General features: G+C 46.9%; 1 protein-coding gene across 3 annotated transcripts in view; it reads left to right on the top strand.

The window, feature by feature from the left end:
- The first annotated feature begins 1065 nt into the window (after positions 1-1065).
- HDAC1 (histone deacetylase 1) overlaps positions 1066-17949 on the top strand; it is a 29374-nt gene continuing 12490 nt past the window's right edge. For 2 of the 3 annotated variants that reach the window (XM_081961774.1, XM_081961773.1), the window contains exons 1-6: positions 1071-1228; positions 9473-9585; positions 10195-10312; positions 11928-12002; positions 14394-14532; positions 17095-17236. In XM_081961774.1, the coding sequence (XP_081817900.1) occupies positions 1180-1228; positions 9473-9585; positions 10195-10312; positions 11928-12002; positions 14394-14532; positions 17095-17236 (636 nt within the window). In that variant the 5' untranslated portion in view covers positions 1071-1179. Of the gene's footprint in view, positions 1229-9472; positions 9586-10194; positions 10313-11927; positions 12003-14393; positions 14533-17094; positions 17237-17949 lie in introns of all 3 variants that reach the window. The other variant, XM_081961772.1, reaches the window with a different exon arrangement.

Below are 17949 nucleotides of genomic sequence, written 5' to 3'. Positions count from 1 at the left end.
GAAGAGAGCTTTGCTTGCACGGTTGTGGCTGCCATTTTGACTTTTTTGACCACACGTAGGACCTGACAAAGAGGAGGAAGGTGGAGGAGGAAGGAGGAAAGATATTTTACAGGTTACTCTAAGCGAGTGCATTTTTGAATCATTGTTTCTTGAACAAGACACAATAATTTTGGGTTCACATGTGACCTTAATCCGTGGCTTCCAAAATCACAGCAGTTAGGAAATTATATAATTTGATCTTTTCTATATGCACACATGCTTAATACATATAACTTATACTATGGAAAAATAAAATAAAAACTTAAAAAAAAATACATGTAAGTTATACATGCAAAAATTCTGGGTTTTCAATTGTGGATGATTGGTTTTGGTTTAGTTTAAAATTCCTAATGAGTTTTTTTTCTCAAAAGAACAGAACGTGCAGTAAATTGAATCAGGGGAAGCTTAAAAAACGGAGGGCAAATCATCTAAGACAGGGGTGTTGAAACTTGGGAACTTTAAGAATTGTGGATTTCAACTCCCAGAATTCTCTGGGAATAGCTGGCTAGGGAATTCTGGGAGTTGAAGTCCACAAGTCTTAAAAGTTCCCAAGTTTGGACACCCTGGTCTAAGATAAAAGTTTCGATAAGTTGAGTTAAAATAAGAGCAGCGAATGAGACTTTTAACTCAACTTAAGAATCTTTTAAGAATCCTTTAAGATTGAATCTTTTAAAAACTTTGATGCAGGATGTGTGTGAATTTTTCAAAAGGCGCAGAGCAGTTTTAAAAAGCAGAAGATATATTCATGTTTCCCCGCTGCCGGCCCGAAAACCATACATTATTTACTTGGGGGGGGGGGGGGCGCTTCGCAGGGGATACAACCAGAAGAATGTTTCCCCCTCGTATGAAAAATGGTACCAGCCCATCCTAAAAAAAACACCCCTGCGTTTCTCCTGCAACAATGGTACAGTCGGAGCAACTACTCGCCGCTCGATCTAACTTGTTGTCGCGAAACGCCCCGCCCTTCCAGCCTCCCTATTGGCCTTCGGCGGGATGCCTCCACTTGTGATAGGCTAGCGGGCGGGGAAAGGCTTCGCTGGAGGACCCGCCCTCTCCTCCCTTGCCCAGGCGGGCTCGGTTGCGTGGCGGGACTCTAGTCCGGACTCAGGCGCCGTCGGGACGCGGCCGCGGCGGCGGAAAATGGCGCTGACTCAGGGGACCAAGCGGAAAGTCTGCTACTACTACGACGGTGAGTGAGGGGGGCTCCGCGCTTCGAGGGCGGGGCTTAGGAAGGAAGGGGAGGGGTCAGGGGGGCGGCGGGAGAAGAAGAAGAAGGGGACTACACCTCCCATCGTCCACAGCGCTCTCGGCGGCCGCCACTGCGTCCCCTCCTCAAACCCTCGGAGCGGCCGGCTGGCTGCTTCCAGAGCTGGAGTCTTGGACTCCATCCCCCCTGCTTCCAGCCGGGATGCATGTGGGGCGGGTGGGGGTGGGGCTGCAGGGGCGGGGAAAGGGGGATTTTGGGGGGTGGGGTGGGGGGAGATGGGCAGGCGGGTAAGGGTGGGGAGTCTGATGGAGGGGGGAAGGGGCTTCCGCTCTCGGCACAACAGCCCTGCGAGGTCGGGCAGGCGCTGGCCAGAGGGACAACCCTCCCCCCCGCCCCATTAATTGTGGGGGAAGGGCCTGGTTGGCAAAAGCCTCGCCGGATTTGCACCCTCGCCTGGCAGGTGGGGGGAGGGGAAAGGCTGGGAACGGTTTGTGTGTGTGTGCGTGCGTGCGTGCATGCATGCAGTTGCCAGAGGTCCCCAACCTTGGCAGCTACATACACACGTACATATATACATGCATACATGTACCAGAAGTCCCCAACCTTGGCAGCTACTTACATACATATATACATGCATACATGTACCAGAAGTCCCCAACCTTGGCAGCTACTTACATACATATATACATGCATACATGTACCAGAAGTCCCCAACCTTGGCAGCTACTTACATACATATATACATGCATACATACACCAGAGGTCCCCAACGGCAGCTACATACATACATACATACATGTATGCATACAGGTACCAGAAGTCCCCAACCTTGGCAGCTACATACATACATACATACATACATGCATGCATGCATGCATGCATGCATGCACCAGAGGTCCCCAAACTTGGCAGCTACATACATACATACATACATGCATGCACCAGAGGTCCCCAACCTTGGCAGCTACATACATACATACATACATACATGCATGCACCAGAGGTCCCCAAACTTGGCAGCTACATACATACATACATACATGCATCAGAGGTCCCCAACCTTGGCAACTTTTAAGACTTGAGCCCAAGAGAAAATGGATAAAAGATATAAATAAGACGATGAGAATAACGATGTTTTATATGTTTATATGATATTATTACAAGAAAATATTCAGAAGAAAAATGGGAGAGTTTTATAACGTTTAAATGCTCAATATATTGTAATACTAAACTTAGGGAAATAATGTTAATATGAACGTGAAAGAACTGGCAAAAGAGGAACAATGTGGCACGGAGATGTTTGCATAAGGGAAAGATAGGATGTTTATTTTTGAAATTGAAAAATAATAAAACTCATTAAAAATGGATAAAAGAGGAAGAAAGGGGGAAAAGTTGCATTAGTAGATTAAAGGGAATTGTAATATGATTGGTATTGCTATGTGACTGATTAAGAAATGAAGAAATCATGATATATTGTTAATTGTAGAAAAACTGAAAGAAATGCTCTCTATGTTAAAATTTAATTAGAGGATATATATTGTTTGTAGTAAAATAGGCCAATAGAGAAATATGAAATGATAATTTTGGTGTAATTCCTGAAGGGGTCATTGAAGATATTGTTTATGTATTAAGAAAAAATAAAATAAAAAAATGGAAAATAGTGGAAGAAAATAATTTGGCTGAAAGTGAAAAGCAAGCAATGGTGTAAAATGGATTAGGTAGGTGAAGGACAGGATGTAAAAGGAAAGATCCGGTCAACACTTTGTTTCTATAATATGTGTAAATTTGTATTTAAAAAATAAAAAAACCCTTTGGATCAAAAAGAAAGAAAAAGACTTGTGGACTTTAACTCTCAGAATTCTGCAGAGCTGGCTGGAGAATTCTGGGAGTTGAAGTCCACAAGTCTTAAAGGGGCCAAGTTTGGGACCTCTGGCTATGGGGCCGTGCAGGGCTAAGGCTGACCCTGGGCTGCCAGGAAAACTGCAAGAGCCTCTTTACCCTTTGCACGTGGGAAGGGAAACTGGGCTCGGGAGGGTGGAAGGGAAGGGAGCCTTGGGGGGCAGCATGGAAGAAACCCCCCTGATGTGAGGCTGGGGGCTGCCCGGTTGCAGAGAGAGCAACTCTGATCAGAAGAAAAACATCCCCCATAGTCGCTAGTGCCCGTTTGGGGTTTTTCTGGCGCCATAACTTTAACCTTAGACTGTCTACTGTGGACCTCACCCCTTCCTAAGAGGTCTGTAATGGGGCGTGCATAAGCGCACCATCGTGCCTAACGTCCCTGTCCTACTGTCCCCACTTATTTGTACCCATTTCATTCATATTCATGTTTGTTCTTTTACCTATTATCTTGTAAACGATTGACAAATCAAATGGAAGGAAGACGATTGTAAGTGTAGAGAATTCCTGTCCCAGCTTTGTCTGGGCTCTGTCCTTCTCCTCCACCAGCAGCCACCTTGTAGGTCATGGATGTTCAACATTTTCTCAGGTTTACTCTCTGGGCCACCTGATGAAGTATATCCACAAACACGTATACGGGAAGAAATGACTGGGCGTGTAATATGCAGCTCACAATAGCGTGGCATGCTGTCACTTGGCATGTAATATGCAGCCTTTGGTGGGTAAGCCAGGCCCAAAGGAGAGAGCCTAGAGCAGGGGTCAGCAACCCACAGCTCTGGAGCCGCATGTGGCTCTTTCATGCCTCTGCTGCGGCTCCCTGTCGCCGGTTGGCTCCACAATTGATAGGACTTTCAGTTAGGACAGGAAGAGGAAAAAGGGCGCCGCACTAGAAGGAGACTCTATGGTGGGGTAACCAGACTTCTGGTCGGCTCCAGAATTGAACGGGGGACTTCCGGTTAGGACCTTTGTGGTTCTTTGAGTGTTTAAGGTTGCCGACCCCTGGCCCAGTGGCCCCAAGTAACTTTCATGACTGATTTGAAGAGAGGCTCCCAGTCCTGATCCGACTGCAACAATGGAAAGGTTTTACCAAGCTGACCGGAGGAGTCTTTCTACTTGCTGTAAGCATCTAGTAGGATCAAGCTCAGGATGTGAAGAGGGAGAAGACCCAGGGCAGCCATGGAGAGAAGGAGCACTGGATGGGATGTTTCAAGAAGCCGGGGTGGGGGTGGGGAGCAGCTGGTAGCGCGTTGTTGGTAGGGAATGGGATGGAACAGTGCTGTCCAAGTGTATTGGAAAACAATCTGGAGATTTAGCAGGGCTGAAAAAGTGAGGAGGGAGCTGGGCATGGACAGAGGAGGAAGTTGGTGGAAAATGAAGGGAAGGTGGTTGGTTTTACCATTGTGGCAATACCTTGGAAGGCCCCTTTTAAGTTCCAGGGACCGTTGTCCTACTCCAAAGAAATTCTTGGGCCTGTGATTGCAGGGAGGGGGGGGGAGAGGGAAGAGCTTTGTCTCCTATGTTTTCTGGATGAGGATAGGTCTGAATTGGACTCTAGGGCTTCCCCAGCTTCTTAAGCTAAATTCCCAGTTGAGGGATCTCCATTTCTTTCCTGTCTTCTCTGGCCTCAGAGCTGAAGATGTTTATCCTTGGAAGAAGCTCCTGGTTCTTTCTCAGGCCATGTATTTCCTGTTGTCACAAAAGCAATCCCCATTTCCCACATTCGCCTGGGAAAATCGGTCTGTTTCTAGACGGGGGATTGGTTTGCTGGCAATCACTTCTTCATCTCAGCCTCCATGGATGGGGTATTCAAAGCAATGCTAGGGACTTGTTTGCCAGGAAGGCAGGCCGTTTTCCAGGGCAAATATGTAATCCCACACAATTATCAACTGGTTTTGCAGAAAATGGGAAGTAAATGCCTATTTTTGGCAAGATGTCATGAAACATGGTCACATGACTGCAGGGCGCTAAATGTGGGCCACTTGCGGGTCACAAAACTGCAGGGTTGGCCCCCATACCTTTGTAACCAGGTCCTAATTATTCCGTGGCATGAAACTAAGCGACTGGCCATAATTTGAGTGCTATGTGTAAGTCAAGTAATCCAGGCATTTACTGTATATGGTGGCCCATTCCAGACTGAAAGGCTTTGCCATATAAGAACTCTGTGCCAGTTTGAAAATGGCTCCAGGCCAGTTTGATCCACATCACCTCTGTTCAGTAGCAGAACTGATTTATTTTTGGCTTGGCAGCATCCTACTTGAAACCACAGACAAATGCTATTTACTTGTTTATGGAAGTACTGTGACTTAATGAAACTCAGTGGTGGATTTCCCCATGAGGAGGAGCTCTTGCCTCACCCTTTCCCTTCTCCTGGCACTGGCAGGGCAGAGTTGGCTTAGTTGGCTCCACGGCTCCCTTGCCATAGGATCCCTTTGCCCTTGACCCAGAGGTATGCAAAGCCTGTTCAATACGGATGTGTGTCTGTGTGTATACTAATTGATTTTATTTTCCTTTCTCTTTAGCGGCCTCAGGGATTTTGTTGCTGTAGGAGCAGTATGTTGATTTTTCTCTCTCTCCTTGTTCTCAATGTTGTGAGGCAAATAGCAGTGAGGAGAGTCACAGAGGGCTTTTGATTGCCTCTTCTTGTAGGGCAGTCTTTCTCAAACTCGGCAACTTTAAGATGTGTGGACTTCAATTCCCGCCATTGATGGTTGGTTAAGAAGTTCTGGGAGTTGAAGGGCACACAACTTGAAGTTATTAAGTTTGAAAAATACTGAATTGGAATGTGAAAGTGGTCCTATAGTTGGGCCACCCATCTATCCTTGACACAGAGGGTTTTGCTTAACTTACTTAGATAAAGGTAAAGCTTCCCCGCGCACATATGTGCTAGTCGTTCCCGACTCTAGGGGATGGTGCTCATCTCCGTTTCAAAGCCGAAGAGCCAGCGCTGTCTGAAGACGTCTCCGTGGTCATGTGGCCAGCATGACTCAATGCCAAAGGCACACAGAACGCTGTTACCTTCCCACCAAAGGTGGTTCCTATTTTTCTACTTGCACTTTACGTGCTTTCGAACTGCTAGTTTGGCAGAAGCTGGGACAAGTAACGGGAGCTCACTCAGTTACGGGGCGCTAGTGATTTGAACTGCCAAACTGCTGACCTTTCTGATCAACAAGCTCAGCATCTTAGCCACTGAGCCACCGCGTCCCTTTTGCTTTACTTACTTAGCACCCTTTTATAGGTAATAATCAACTTACAACCATTTGCTTAACAGACAAAGTGACAACAGCAACGGAGAAAAATTGCTTATAATCAGTCCTTGCACTTACGATTGGTCCTTGCAGCATCCCTGCTGTCATATGAATGCCACTTGCAAGCTTCCCAGGGGGTTTCTGACAAGCAAAGTCAATGGGAGAAGACAAAGTTGCTTAATGACCACACAAATTGCACAGTGACCACTGCAAAAAAGGTTGTAAAATCGAATGTGGTTTATTTAATGAGTGCATCGCTTTGCAACAGAAATTCCAGTCCCAATTGTAGTTGTAGGTTGAGGACTATCTGCACCCTCTTCCACTCAGAAGTACATTGCTAACCCAGTTCTCCAACTGAAGGACACTCGAGAGCTGTGGACTTCTTCCAAGATGCTCAGCAATGGCTGTATTGGCTGGGGAGTTTTGGATGTTGGGCTCCATGGTCTTCAAAAAATACTCTGTGTGTTGTGTTTCATTTAGACCAGGGGTGTCCAAACTTGGGAACTTTAAGACATGTGGACTTCAACTCCCAGAATTCCCCAGCCAGCTATTCCCAGAGAATTCTGGGATTCCTTGAAATAAACATTGGCGAAATGACTTCGGTTGTGGCCAAGAAAACCACATGGAGGTTTCCATGAAATTCAGTAGGAGCTGAGTCCAGCTTAAGGAATTCTTCAAGGCAAGGGGAAGCTGCTGCAGGCTGCTGCTTATTATTGACAAAGTCATATTGTATGGGAGTGTTGCGTTTTGGGGTCCATCCCATTCCTCTTGCCAAGTTCTTATATTCCAGGTGTAGCACTTTTCAGTTGTCTGTTCTGAGGAAGGAGTTTTCTCCCCTTTGCTTTCTGTAAAAGAGGGCTGGGACAACTTGGAGCAGTTGGTGGTTGAACCCTGTCCCTTAGTTGAGAAAGGCTGAACCAACAGGCTCTCAATATGCTTTAAGGGGACCTGATTGACTCTGGGCCAAAGCATGCGTTCTGTCTGATATATTGAATAAAGCAAAGTTCACCACACCTTGGAAATCAAAACAGAGCTAATTGTATTACAACTTATGTTTATTCCTTTAAATAACATAAACATTTTGAGGAACACTACTTGGGGATTCGGCATGCTGCTTCTGCTTTTTGTTTTGGAATTGCCTCCTGTCCTGGTGGGAAATTGCTTTTATTGAGTTGAATTTGTGTTGAGATTTTGGGCGCGATTGAAAAAGATTTTTACTTGTAGTAGATTCCACACAACGAAATTGTGAGTGGATTCAGAACACCTGCTACCATGCGGTCCATGTCTCTGTAAAATGGGACGGCACCCCTGCCATGAAGGAAGGCGGATGTGCACGCGGGCCTTCAGAATTCCTCTGCTCTGCAGTTTTCATTTTGAAGGACTGTTTGGAGAGCTCTCTTACACCCCATTTTCATCCCACTTGCAGAGCAGAATTCAGGAGCTTTAAGAAGCTGCCCTGCTGGTTACCTACACTCAGAATCAATTTTAACCCAGCCTTGGCTGACTTATTCTGCCAGCTGAAGTCCAAACTTCATAAAGTTGACAAGGTTGAAACACTCTGCTCAAGAAACCTATTAAACTGAGGACTGAAGCTGTACTTGTACACGGAACAGTTCTTGCTTTGATGAGGTTACCTACCGTGTCTTATTTTCTTTTGACCGCCGAAATATGCCCTTGGCCTTACTATCGGGGGTAGGGTGGGGTATTGTCTGGTTTTGGGGGTGCAGGAAGCCCCAAGAGGCCTGTACACTCACAGCCGGGAGTCTGGCAGAGAGCGGCTCCCTCCATCTGCCGCCATCAAGCCCCTCCCCCCCCACGGTGTGTGTGTGTGTGTGTGTATTGTGAGCAGCCTGAAGATATCAAACCGTGCGTGCCCCCGTGTGGTGCTTCTGCTACTTCTGCTTTTGGCTGCACGTAAGGAAAGCAACAGAAGTGTTTCTTTCTCTCCCCAAACAACTCCTCTGTGGCTTCCAAACCACCAGCCAGGGCAGTGGCCCCTCTATGGTGATGGTCGCCAGAGGTCTCCCATTCCGCCCCTGCTCCGATTGCCCCACGGTCTCCCCAGCCAAGCACTGACCGACTGGAGTGCCTGGGGAGTCACCGGATGGGACCGTGTCCGGGCGCCTCGCAGGACCCTTGCCAGCCTCCCTTCCTCATGCAAGCCCCGCATGCTCTTCCCAGGCACCCAGCAGTGAGATGCTTGGCAGCCGTGCTGAGGGCAGCCCCAACAGACACAGCTCAGCCGGCCCAACCATGGCAAGCACTCCCCGCCCATGGCTGAGCTTGGCTGCAAGGGGCCGGCCGGGGCCTCCGCAGGTGGTGACGCCGGCGGCTGCAGCACCCGCAACGCTGCAGCCATCCCCGCCGAGAGAACTGTGCCCGGCTGCAACTGCTCCACCATGCAGTCGCCGTCCCCACTGGAAGCATGGAGGCCTCTGCTGCCACCGCCCGCCCTGCTGAGGAAACCCTGGCACGGCAACGCTTACATTGGGGCCGCTGGGGCAGGCGCTTGGTAGCGAGGCCTATGTGGATGCGGCGCAGGGGTGAGAGCGGGTGGCTGCCGCCATGGCAAGGAGCAGGAACGGGCGCTCAAGGTCTACAGTCGGTGCCGCAGGGAGGGGTGGAGGAGTTCTCAGGGATGTGGTTGCCTTGGGAGGGTTGGGGGGGGGGAGAGGACCTGTATGTTTGTGTGAGAGAGGGGGTGTGTGTGAGAGAGAGGGTGTGTGTGTGTGTGTGTATTTTCAGGGCAGGGCACATATTTTTGCCCACTTCCATACATCTGGCATGGCTTTATTTTCAGGACATGTCACATTTTCAGGGAAAATCCCTGAAGTTAAATTATGAAATGTCTACCAGAAAACAACCAAGCTCAGAGAGCACCAAGAGTTCCACAGTTGAACCCTGAACTCTTCCATTGGACCAGATCTTTTAACTCAAAGCTCCTGTATCCCTCCTTCTCTTCCTCCCCCCCCCCCTCTTGTTATGCTGCTGTCCATTCTTAAATACCTTTCTAACATTTCATTAGGTTGACATTGTAATGATAACGTTGTACTCCCCTCCCCCCCCTCTTTTCTTTGCCTCTTAGGGGACATTGGAAACTATTACTATGGTCAAGGTCACCCCATGAAGCCCCACAGGATCAGAATGACTCACAACCTTCTTCTCAACTACGGTCTTTACAGAAAAATGGAAATTTATGTAAGTTTTTTTTTTAAAAAACTGAACATCAAATTCTCCACCCACTGTTACTGACTGGGGCCTGTGGCTCAGAAAGAAGACGGAGAGCTACTACAAGGAAGCATTGCCGTCCCCTGTCCCGTCCCCCCCAATCACCCCAGCTGGAGGTTGTGATCAAGAAGGACCAGTGGACTTTCCTCCCATCTAGGGCTGAATCCTGACTGGAATAGAATAGAATAAAATAAAATAGAAAATAATAGAATAGAAAAGAAAATAGAATATAGAATAGAAAATACAATAGAAAATAGAAAAGAAAATAGAATAGAATAGAAAATTAGAATAGAATAGAAAACTAGAATAAAATAGAAAATAGAATAGAATAGAGAATAGAATAACAGAGTTGGAAGGGACCTTGGAGATCTTCTAGTCCAACCCCCTGCCTAGGCAGGAAACCCTACACCACTTGCTGGTGTACCTGGAAGAGGTACAGGTCATCTCTTTATTTGAGGCTTTTGTGGCTGCTCAAACGGCCCTTTTCAAGAACCTCCATAAAGCCAGAGCTGTGCTTGAACAATGTTCAGAAGTGACGGCCTCACCAAGTTCTCCTCCTCCCTTCTCTTGTCATTTCAGCGACCTTACAAAGCGAGTGCCGAGGAGATGACCAAATATCACAGTGACGATTACATCAAATTTCTGCGGTCCATTCGCCCAGATAACATGTCCGAATACAGCAAGCAGATGCAGCGATGTGAGTGAAAGCGGAGGGTGTCATATTTGCTTGGAAATCCTCAGGCATGCTTGGCTAAAAAATGGGCCCCTCTGTGGGTTTTTACTGGGGAGGGGGGGGGAGGTTAATGCGCTGATCAGGCTTATAACAGCAAGGATGGATGATATCGCCCCTGTAAAATCCATTTGCAGTATCTAATCCTCATCCCTTAAACGAGGCTCCTGATCCCAGTTGGGAAAAGCCTGGCCTGACATGGAATGGGTGGTTGCTTTCAGGTGGGATGGCAAACTGGCTTTGCACTCTCAGACTAGCCCCAACAAGCCTTTGATGTGGCTGGGACCTGCCACCTCTTCGTCATTTGCCATTCTTTCAGAGGAGGGGGTCCCCAAACTTGACAACTTTAAGACTTGTGAACTTCAACTCCCAGAATTCTGGGAGTTGAAGTCCACAAGTCTTAAAGTTGCCAAATTTGAAGACCTCTGCTTCAGAGTGTAACTTGTTAATATCCACTGTTTGTGTGCCATGGAAAGTTTGGTCAGTCATGCAAAAAACAGGTTTAGGCTTAAGAAGGAATATAGTTGTGTTGCTTGTGTTGAGTTAAAGCTTGAGAAATGTGCAGTAAAAACGTTCATCCTTCTGCCCAAGACGGTATGTCTTAACCACAGCAACTTTAACCTATGTGGACTTCAACTCCCAGAATTCCCCAAAGGCCAGCACCTTGGGGTAGCCTATTTCCCTGTGGTGTCCTGCCCAAGTACGGAGTACCTTGGAGATCCAGTGTGGAGTTCTGCCAAGCTCTTAAAGCTCTCAGTTGGCTAGAGCTCCGGCAGGTGGCGCCACCCCCAGCATTGTTAAATGCCAACGGACAGCTTGAACAAATCTGACATCTCCCTGTCATTAATGAGCATCTTGTGTTGGGGTTTCCCCCCCCCCCCCTGTAAGCAAGATATGTCAATGTAGTTGCTCAGTTTTTGCCTCATATTCATGTTTTCAACTCCAGTGGAAGGGCAGCTTTATCACACATGGTTCACAAATTATATATTTATATTTATTTATCAAATTTAGAGACTGTCCGTCTCACTCACAGAGTAACTCTGGGTGATGTACAGTTAAATCTCTCCTTCCCTGTCCTCCTTAATCAGTTTTCCAAACATAAGGGAAAGGTTCCCCTTGTACATATGTGCTAGTCGTTGCCAACTCTAGTGGGCGGAGCTCATTTCCGTTTCAAAGCCGAAGAGCCAGCACTGTCCGAAGACGTCTCCGTGGTCATGTGGCCGGCATGATTAAACGCCAAAAGCGCATGGAACGCTGTTCCCTTCCCACCAAAGGTGGTCCCTATTTTTGTACTTGCATTTTTATGTGCTTTTGAACTGCTAGTTTGGCAGAAGCTGGGACAAGTAACGGGAGCTCACTCTGTCATGCGGTGCTAGGGATTCAAACCGCCGAACGGTTTTCTGATCGACAAGCTCAGCGTCTTAGCCACTGAGCCACCAAACATATTCCCAGACAAATCTCTCTTGTTCTGGGTTTTTTTGTTTTTGTTTTCAAATTCTGATATTTCTATTTCTCTTTTTGTCTGAAATCATTGATGTGTTGTGATTAAACAAGGATTTCTCCTGTTGCTCTCTTTTTCAAGTCAATGTTGGAGAAGACTGCCCTGTGTTTGATGGACTGTTTGAATTCTGCCAACTATCTGCAGGAGGGTCTGTTGGTAAGTAGCAATCACAGTTTTAAAAATAAAAACCTCAAAGGATGTACGGTACTAACTGCGCTGCTTGTTCTGCTGAGGACCTCACTTTCATTGTGGAATTGCAGGCTGGGTGTTCTGACATCTGATTCCTGCTCCTTTTAGGCCAGGCAATGATGTGCAAAGTTGTTCTGAATTTAAAACATCCCTTTGAATGCAAACTATTTCAGACACTTTTGAAAAATGTCAGGATATTGATACAGGTGCTCCTCAAACTTAGAACCACGAGTGGGCCCAGAATCTCTGTTGCTGAGCAAGGTGGTCATTAAGTGAGTCACGTCCAATTTTATTACCTTTTTTGCTGTAGTTAAGCAAATATCTGCAGCTCAATGAATCACAGGATTATTAAGTGGATCCGTCTTTCCCCATTCGCTTCGCTTGTGGGAAGCCGGCTGGAAAGACTGAAAACGATGGTCACATGATTTCGGGATGCCAAACCATCATAAATACAGGCCTGTTGCCAAGTCCCCAAATTTTGATCATGTGATCATGAGGAGGGTGGGAGGACTTGTTGTAAGTTACATTTTTCAGTGTCATTATAACTTTGAATAATTGATTGTAAGTCAAAGACCGCCTCTTGTCCTCTCGAGCTCACAGAAGCTTATGCCTTTTAAGAAAATTTGTTAGTTGGAAAAGAGGCTATCAGAAACCTGATTTTTTTTAATCCTCCTATTAAGCATTTTGCTAAAGCAGCTGTTTTGAGCTTGAGACATTCTGTTCCATGCTCAGATCACTTTCAAGATGCTCAAAACAACTGTTTCCACACAGAAAGGAAGTGTTGTGGATTCAGAATAACTCCAATCAAAATGTTTTGTACATTCCATATGATACGTTCATGGATGAATGTTTCCAGAGAATGTTTTCTCTCATGCTTCCATGAATAGTCATTTCAGAATTTCAAACCAAGTGAGAGAGCAGAGATGACAAAGCAGCCATCCCAACCAGACCCCTTCAGAGTGCACTGATGATGTTATCTAGTTTGGTAATGAAACGTCTGTAAGAAAACCATCAAGAGAACACTAAGGACACCACACTGCAAATATTCTCCTCTATCGGTACCATTTAGAGCAGCGGTCCCCAACCTTGGCAAATATAAGACTTGTGGACTTCAACTCCCAGAATTCTCCAACTAGCTGGAGTCCACAAGTTCTAAAGTTGCCAGGTTTGGGGACCCCTGCTCTAAGCAGACACAAGGAACACTCCTGGTCAGGCATAGTTATGCATCAAGGCAAGGTCAGGGGATATGGGGGGCACATCCCACGCAAGCTTCCCCATCTCAGGCCAACAACGGCATTCATGTTTATGAAACGTGAGACATTATATAAGGCATGGGTAGTTGTAAAAAGAAGCAGATGGCAGAGGGTGGGATGGTTAAACAGGGTCATTGACACAGTAGTCCTGAGTTTGGGCAGATTCCGGGGGGGTGGGGGTGGGGGGCGAGGCTGGTTTGCTGTCGTCCATGGGGTCAAATGTCGTCCAATGTCAAAAGAGACCAATCTTTCCAGTTCTCCCTGTTTTGAGAATCGTTTAACATCTGGTTCGATAGCAAAAGTGGGCAGTTCCTTTGGGCAAGTGGGCAACTTGAGAACAGCTGTGGGTGCTCTCACAAAAGGGATACCAAGGAGACCCATGGGCAAAACGCCAACTGCTCCTCCCTTCTTTAGCCAGCCAGTCTGGTCCTTATTGCTCTAAGTCAGTGATGGCAAACCTTTTAGACACTAAGTGCCAAAACTGCACGTGCACATGCCCAAACTGAAAGGCGTGCGCCAGGCATGCAAGGGGACAGGCGCACATGCGCAGCAGAGACCCAAGACCAGCAGGCCGGTGGGAGGCGGGGCATCCCAATACCAGAAGTGTGACAAGAGGTAAGATCTTTTTTTCGTGAGCTTCTGTTTCTTCGTTTGCAGGGAAGCAGAAGCTTACAAAACAAACACCACGGAGATCTGACCTGGTGCGGTGGTGCGCATGCCGGCAGAGAGGGCTCTGCGTGCCACCTCTGGCAAAAGTGCCATAGCTTCGCCAGCACGGCTCTTAGTGATCCAAATTGACTTTTTCCCATCGGGGGCACCTACTTTTAGAGACTATTGTGATAGCTGCCATCAGGCATTTTTAATTTCTAAGTCTGCTGAGAGAACAAGTATGTGGCTCAGGGATGTTTTGACAAATTACAATGATACCAGAGGACACGGTTATACTTTATGCTCTAGCTTGCTATTATTTTCCAGATTATTTTTTAATTAAAATCAGGGAAGGTAGAGAAGCTGGCAGACACCAAGGGAATTTCCTCTGGATTCGGGGATCCTTAAATCCCTAAATATTTATCCAGATCTGTACAAATACTGTTCTCTTCCACAGCAAGCGCCGTGAAACTAAACAAGCAGCAGACAGACATTGCGGTGAACTGGGCTGGAGGCTTGCATCATGCCAAGAAGTCAGAGGCGTCTGGCTTCTGTTACGTCAATGACATCGTCCTGGCTATCTTAGAACTGCTGAAGTATGTGAAGCTGCCACTTTTATATGCTGGACCTAAATGAGATCGTCATCTTTTTTTTCTTTTTGAAAAAGTTTTTTCTTTTATTTTAATTTCATACATATAACCACAAGTATACCATTCCATCTGAACAGAAATTTGTTTTGTATTGTCCCTCAACCCAGAACTGCTGTCATTTGCTCTTCTGCTTTCAGTACACCATATTATACCCTATTTTACCGCCGTCTTATCTCCTCTCCCTTTCCTCCTTCCTACCTCCTTTCTTCCCTCTACCATCCCTCTCTTCTCTACTTCCCCTTCCTCTCTCCTCCTCCTCTCTCCTCTTTCCACTCCTCCTTTCTCTCCTACTTCTCCCTTCCCTTCTATTTCCCTCTCTCCGTCATCTTTTTGGGCCACTTTAGGATGTGTGGATTTCAATTCCCAGAATTCTCCAGCCAAGCATGGCCAAGGTTGAGAAACAGTGCTTTTATACTGTGGATCTAAATGAAATCTTCACCTTGTCAAAAATATCACATTCATTCTGTGCAGGATAAGCTACTCGGATAGGGACATATCTGATATGTTTGACACCATCATGAAGGGAATTTATGTATGAGACAGCCGGGGAGGCACAGATATTTAAATCTTGGACTTGTCATACATTGAAAGGCGAGTCCAAGAAGCATTAATTGGTCTGATAATGGCTTTCCGTGGGCATTTAGGGGAATCCCTGGAGTTCTGCAGAATCTGAGCCCGGCATGAAAGGGAGACTCCCAATTGTGTTTCAGGAATGCATCCTTTTAAAAGGATCCACCCTGAACCCCCAACAGCCTGGGTGCGGAATGTGGAACCAAGATCCTTGGCAGCTCCTCAGCTTCCCTAAGAGGCGGATTGATGACAGTAATTATTTCTGGAAATGAAGGAAGAGGAAACATCTCCCCATATAGGATTCAAATATTCAGCACCTGGGCTGTGCACCGTATTTTTCGGAGTATAAGACGCTCTGAAGTATAAGACGCTTGTAGCTTTTGGGAAGGAAAACAAGGGGAAACAAATCTGCCTCTGCCTCCCAGCAATTTGCCTCCTTGCAACAAACAGCAAATAGTACAGACAATATACACTGTTTGTGGTGTTATATTTCAGACTATACTTGTACAGAAGCTGTTAAAATTGATGTGGCTTTCTGGAAGTATACATCATTCTCTGCTATTTAAAAGAAGATACAATAGCGCTGGGCCTCTTCAGATCAAGCATTTATTTTTAAAAGCTGCTTCATTTTGTTAAGTTGTCTAGAACAATAATAAAGCATAAGTCTAGTAATTGGAACGTTCTATAGGCATTTATAGTTATTGACTTACCTCCTTGCAGCAAACATCCTGTTTCATTTTCAGTTTAAGCACTGGCCTCCCGATGATCAGCTGTTTCAGGTTGTAGAGATTGCCATAGCCCAGTGATGGCGAACCTTTTTTAGCTCACGTGCCATAAGTGGGGGGAGCGTAGGGGGGTCGTGCGCGGGTGTGCCGCACCCATAATGTAATGCGCAAACCCCCCCAGTGCACATGCACACACTACAGGCGCGACCCCCCATTTTTTGCATCCTTTTTTCTCCCTCCCCAGGCTCCAGAGGCTTTATAGGAGCCTGGGGAGGGCGAAAAAAGCCCCCCCCCCCAAGGCCCTCCGGAGGCTTCAGGGACCTTCAGGAGCCTTCCCTGAAGCCTCTGGAGGGCAAAAAAAGACCCTACGAGCAAACCGGAAGTGACTTCCGGTTTGCTTGGAAGGTTGTTTTGAGCACTCTGGAGGCTTCAGGGACCTTCAGGTTTCCCTGATGCCTCCGGAGTACTTAAAACGACCCTCCGAGCAAACCGAAAGTCCGTTCCCGAACTTCCGGTTTGTCCATAGGGCCGTTTTTTTGTGCTCCAGAGGCTTCAGGGAAGCTCATGAAGCCTCCGGAGGGCCTCCATGGGCGGGGGAGGAGGGCGGGGGCCTCTGGAGCCTGGGGAGGGTGAAAAATGGCTTTAAAAAAGGGTGAACTCCGCTCAGGGCACCTCGCGTGCCCTGACAAATGGCTCCGCATGCCACCTTTGGTACGTGTGCCATAGGTTCGCCATCCCGGCCATAGCCTATAGCTGCCCCTGCAAGCCCCATTTCCCCATTTGCTACAAGGAGGTAAATTGCTGGGAGGCAGAGGCCGAAGGGTGGCGTCCGGTGGGTGGGCGGGGCTACATTCAGTGTTTAAGACGCACCCAAATTTTCACCCTCTCTCAGGGAGGAAAAAGGTATGTCTTATATTCTGAAAAATGCTGTAATTTTCAGCAGTTAAGGGTGCCCTTAGGTCTCTGGCAGCTGTTTCCACCTTTTCTGGCCCTCAGTATTATCTCGGGATGACTGAAACCTCGCCAGGCTGTCGACCACACAAGCTTCCTTTCTTCTCCACAAAGCCTAGTGTGGCTTTGGGGACTGAATTTTAAGACTTGATAATTTTGAGTTTACTTTTGGGGGGGGGGCGGAGGGCGGGGGAATGTCTAGATTCCTCATGGCTGAAATTTGTTTTTGAGGTGCCAGCCTGACATCCCTTTGCAACCTTAGGTACCACCAGAGAGTCCTGTATGTTGACATCGACATCCACCATGGGGATGGTGTGGAGGAAGCCTTCTACACCACAGACCGTGTCATGACAGCGTCCTTCCATAAGTATGGGGAATATTTCCCAGGAACCGGGGATCTGCGGGTGAGAATGGGAACTTGAGATGCATATTCCTTTTTTTGGGTTGGCTCGAACACTTTCCAGGCCCTGTTAGCAACAGAGCTTTGCCTGACCTTCTCTCCTTCTAAAACAAGATGATTCACGTTCTCTGGGTCAGAGGTACTACTAACACACCTGTTCGCAAATCGAAAAGTTTTAATGCAACAGAAATTATGTCGCAAGGTTAGTGAATGGAAGAAAGAGAGTAATCTCATTAGTTTTATTGACTGTAGGTTGTTATCTGTATTGACAGATGATAACATCTGGCTGATGTTGTTTCAGCTCAAAAGCTAGGTCAATCAGAACCTGGAATCCCAGATCTGTGCTTTAGATTGAAAGACATCCCAGAAATTTTCCAAAAATTACATGAGCATCTCCATTAATCCTCAGGAGTCGACTTTGACTTGAAAAAGGCAAGAGTTTGATTAAAGAACTTGTCTTTCTGACTTCTTTCTCAGAGTGCAGCCTTTTGCCTACTAGGAAGAGGCAAAGCATGGCCTTTGGCCTAGAAAAGGCCTGTGCATGCCTCCAGGAGCATGCAAAATGTTTTTAGTTTAAAATTTGTTTATTGTATGACTGCCCTTCCCAGCCAAGTGACTTGGGGAAGATTACAATAAAACAATAAACCCCTTAACGGAAACACGGCCCTGTTGAGTTTGAAACAGATCAGACATTTCTGGGAGAGTTGAGATGCTGTT

The sequence above is a fragment of the Natrix helvetica genome, assembly GCF_964273705.1.
Source record: "Natrix helvetica genome assembly, chromosome: 9".
In the NCBI taxonomy this organism is placed as follows: Eukaryota; Metazoa; Chordata; class Lepidosauria; order Squamata; family Natricidae; genus Natrix; species Natrix helvetica.
Note: the sequence above shows the minus strand (reverse complement) of the source record. Positions and strands in the feature narration are given on the sequence as shown.